The sequence below is a fragment of the Nanorana parkeri genome, unplaced genomic scaffold (genome assembly GCF_000935625.1).
Source record: "Nanorana parkeri isolate BGI_ZX_2015 unplaced genomic scaffold, ASM93562v1 scaffold622, whole genome shotgun sequence".
In the NCBI taxonomy this organism is placed as follows: Eukaryota; Metazoa; Chordata; class Amphibia; order Anura; family Dicroglossidae; genus Nanorana; species Nanorana parkeri.
In genome coordinates this window covers 954,594-958,895 of record NW_017306890.1, presented here as the reverse complement: position 1 = coordinate 958,895, position 4,302 = coordinate 954,594, and the positions used below count along the sequence as shown (strand labels likewise).

Here is a 4,302-nt window from a genome sequence, read left to right as displayed (position 1 = left end):
GCCCCCCCCACAGCAATGACAAGTATTATATAGAAAGGAAACTTTGTTACCGTTCTCGATAAACAGAAATATAAACAGAAGAGACGAACAATTTCTCCACGTTTTAGCCCTGAAAATGAATTGACCCCTCCCCCCCCACAATTATATATTTCCTGAAAGCAGAAACGCTGTAGAATAAAATGGCGGCAGTTGCAAATTTGTACGTCCCCTGATCTTGGCTCAAAACTTTATCAAACCCAACATGTCAGTAAAAAATACACTTAACCACTTCAAGACCAGGTGTTTAGACCCCCTTCCTGGCCAGGCCATTTTTCAGTACCGAGCTTAGGGTAACGGGAGAATGCTAGTTTGTGTCCTCCCGTTACCCTTCGGAGAACTATGGGGAAAAGCCCTGACCACAAGTTAAATTTAGTGCACTGAAAACAATATTTTATAACCTATAGAAGATGAGGTTTTTCCAAATCAATAGATACCCAACGTGCCCAGCTTCAAAATGTGCGCGCACGAAATGGCGACAAGCTACGGTGTCCCAAGTTGCCCATAGGATATTGGCTGTAGAATTATTGCTCTCACTCTGGCACATGCGGGAATACCCAACATGTGTAGTGGAATCATTGTTTCCGTACGTAGGCTCATCCGATGCGTGTGCGCATTAGTATGCGCGTGTCCCTTCTGTGAATATCTTCCTGTGTGGACATATCAGAAGACAATCCACCCAGAACACATTGTAGATGGGTCACATGATATCAATATCCGGATTGGTTCACACACACTGTACAGGTTCTGCTCGGATCTATTTTTAGAAGCGTTCACCGCAATGGAAAATGTCGCTTCCCTTGACACTAAACCTCAGATTCCCAACATTTGCGATTGAGCTTCCTGTCCTCCAAACTCCGAAGAGATCTCTAGGGAAGATATAAATCCTCTGGGATGTTGTATTGTACCGGCAGATCCTCATTGTCATCATCAAAGTCAAAGCTTTTTTGTATGCTTTTGGCAGAGTAGAGAGGCGTTAAAGATGGAGTTCAATCTGCCTATATTTTGCCTCCCCAGGTAGCTCCTTTCATCTCATCAACATGATAATACATTTTTACCTTTTATTAGACCCAGTGATGTCATCAATGGGTCTGTGTGCTGCTCTATGCAGTGCAGGCAGATCATGGCTGGTGGGAGGGGCCAGCAGGGTGCTGTGCATAGCTTCCTGAAACAACACAGCACCCTGCCTCAGAAGGTCTCGCAAGAGTCCTCAGCACATCTCTCAAGAGTCCTCAGCCCTGATACAAGCAGTGGGTGGGCTCTTGGGAGGAGTTATGCAAATATCAAAATGCCTTGATGGGTGGATGTCAGTCAGGAGGAGCGGGTGTTCCTAGGTAGGCTGTATTTGAATGCAGACCACCCTAGGTAATGGCCATATGTGATGCTGAGCCTCCACGATTGACAGAACTGAAATCCAATGAATGAAAAGGACAGGTGAGGGACCATCCTGGCTGGGGAGGAAAGAACTAGATGATATTGGACCTTCTCCCGCCAGGAAATGAGGTGGCCTCTATCTGACTTTCTGCAGCTTCTAACGCACACTTCTAATTAACACAAAGGAATCAACTCTTCTTCCTCACTCCGTCCTACCTGCCCGTCTTCTATGATTTCTCTCTTTTTTTACAAATATTTCCATCCCCTCGTTTATCTTTGTTCTCCATAAACACATAAAAACATCACAGTAAATATTTCCAGCCATTAAAATGAACCAAATAAAATATTTTAGTTACCAGAAATGGCAAATCCGCTGAAGCCCACAGCAAGGACCAGGAAGGATATGGCTACACCCTTACTGTGCGAATAGCCGACCACCAGGAGGAGGGTCGCCTCCATCCCAAAACCTGGAACACACGGCAGGAAATAAGAGTTACGGTTGTCACTCGGAAAGAGTTTCATTGTGTCCTGATAATACAAGTTCTCAGCAGAGTGATTGCAACTATTTGTGTGACAACTACACTCTGTGACCAAATGTTTGTGGACCCCCAATCATCACATCTATGTCAACTTCCTGGACAACCAACTCCTAAACTACGAGAAGGAAGGAAGATGAAGAAAGGAGGAAAGAATGAAGGAAGAAAAAAAGGAGGGAAGAAGGAGAAAAGAGGAAGGAGGAAAGAAGGAAGGAAAAAAGGATGAAAGGATGAAAGAAGAAGACGAAAGAAAGAAGGAAGAATCAAGAAGGAAACAAGAAGAAGGGAGGAAGGAAGAGGAAAGGAGGAAACAAGAAGAAGGGAGGAAGGAAGAGGAAAGGAGGAAACAAGAAGAAGGGAGGAAGGAAGACTAAAGGAGGAAACAAGAAGAAGGGAGGAAGGAAGACTAAAGGAGGAAACAAGAAGAAAGAAGGAAGAAGAAAGGAGGAAACATGAAGACAGAAGGAAGGAAGAAAAAAAGGAGGAAAGAAGAAGAAAGAAGGGAGGAAGGAAGAAGAAAGAAGTTTTAACCCCACTGCATCATTCTCCATAATGTACAATACATGTCATAGTGCCTCGGGTAGTGAGGGGATCTCTGCTGCTGCTGGTGGGGGGTTGATTGGACTTTGGAATTTGGGGACTGCACTTTGTTTTATCTGAGTGAATGAATTCATTGATGATCTCCGGTTTGTATGAGTCACGTTTGCCCGAATCTTCATTTGCCCCTAAAGATCAGACGGATCCACATGGAAGTATTCCGCTGAACCAAAAATTGACAGTCCAGCGATTCCCCAGATTCATCATCACTCAGTCCCTGGCAGTGGATCACCCAACCCAAATCCATCTACCCCAAAATATATTATGTTAAGTCCCCCAACCCCCCGGCCGCGTCACTGACCTCCACAGTTCATGATCTTTCGAACCGTCGTTGTGGACAGAATGTTTTTAGTCCTCAGGTAGTCGGCTATCTGCCCCCCAATAGGCACAATAATTGTCATGACCAGATGCGGCACGGCAGACAACATCCCAACCTGACAAAAAACACAAATTACATCATAGAGCGTTCCTCTCTGCCCGCCCTTCCCCCAACATTCAAGCAGAGAGGGAAGAAGCTGGTGGTGCATGTACTCAGTGCTGGGGGTGCACGTACTCAGTGCTGGTGGTGCGCGCACTCAGTGCTGGGGGTGCACGTACTCAGTGCTGGTGGTGCACGTACTCAGTGCTGGGGGTGCACGTACTCAGTGTGCGGGGGTTGTGCTGGTGGAGAGTGATGCCGCTGTCTGGACGTGCAAGAGTACACTGCCACTCTCGCTGGCGTCCCACCAACCTCCTGGCAACCAATGGCATCTCAGGTTGCTAAGAGCTGGGCGGTGGAGATGTGTGTGGCCCTTCCACATCTTCCCCCCGGCTCTAAGAAACCTGGGACGCGCTGGCCAGAAATGAGGCAACAAGCACACTGCAATCATTGTGCCACTCTGCCTGCTGCCCCCCTTCCCTACGTGACCCTAAGAGATGCCTCCTGGCTGCCTCATTATAGGAACAGCCCTTCATACCTCAATACCCCAGATATCTCTATGAAAGCTACATTCAATGTATTTTTGTGAAATATCTTTCCCAGCAGAGCAAGTACCTGAATTTGACTTGCTATCAGTCTCTTGCAGTCCCTGAACAGCAGAGCTCAGAGTGGGAGAAAGAGAAACAGCACAGGGGGGCAATTAGGTGTTCTACATTGCTTATATGATAACAGGGGATGCTGATGTAAGAAGAGAACAGAGTGACGGAAAGGAGAGTTCCTCAATCGGCTGCTTCTCCTTTCACTGTCCAGTCAAAGGCTGGGGGAGGGCCAAGACCTGAAATTGTTACTGCAGAGCTGAGAAAGCTGGCTGTGCTGTGTGGCAGAGCTGTGTAAACCTCAAGACTGAATGAACATAAATTCGTATCCTTTGGTAGTTACAGCAGCTCGCGGTGCGCATTCATAGTTACATAGTATTTGAGGTTGAATAAAGACATTAGTCCATCAAGTCCAACCTGTTGTGTGTGTGGGTTGTGTATAGGTCCTTGTGTCATCTCATTCTTAAGAGTACCTGTACCCCTGTATATTACCTGTACCCCTGTATGTTACCTGTACCCCTGTATATTACCTGTACCCCTGTATGTTACCTGTACTCCTGTATGTTACCTGTACCCCTGTATATTACCTGTACCCCTGTATGTTACCTGTACTCCTGTATGTTACCTGTACTCCTGTATATTACCTGTACCCCTGTATATTACCTGTACCCCTGTATATTACCTGTACCCCTGTATATTACCTGTACCCCTGTATGTTACCTGTACTCCTGTATGTTACCTGTAC

The 4,302-nt window shown here is 46.4% G+C and overlaps 1 protein-coding gene across 1 annotated transcript in view; it reads right to left on the bottom strand.

Moving 5' to 3' along the window:
* Positions 1-4,302, bottom strand: part of SLC17A6 (solute carrier family 17 member 6) — a 28,761-nt gene that overhangs the window by 4,808 nt on the left and 19,651 nt on the right. Inside the window, exons 9-10 of the mRNA XM_018563017.1 lie at positions 2,845-2,977; positions 1,767-1,877 (exon numbers count right to left, since the gene is read on the bottom strand). Coding sequence (XP_018418519.1) covers positions 1,767-1,877; positions 2,845-2,977 — 244 coding nt within the window. The remainder of the gene's footprint in view (positions 1-1,766; positions 1,878-2,844; positions 2,978-4,302) is intronic.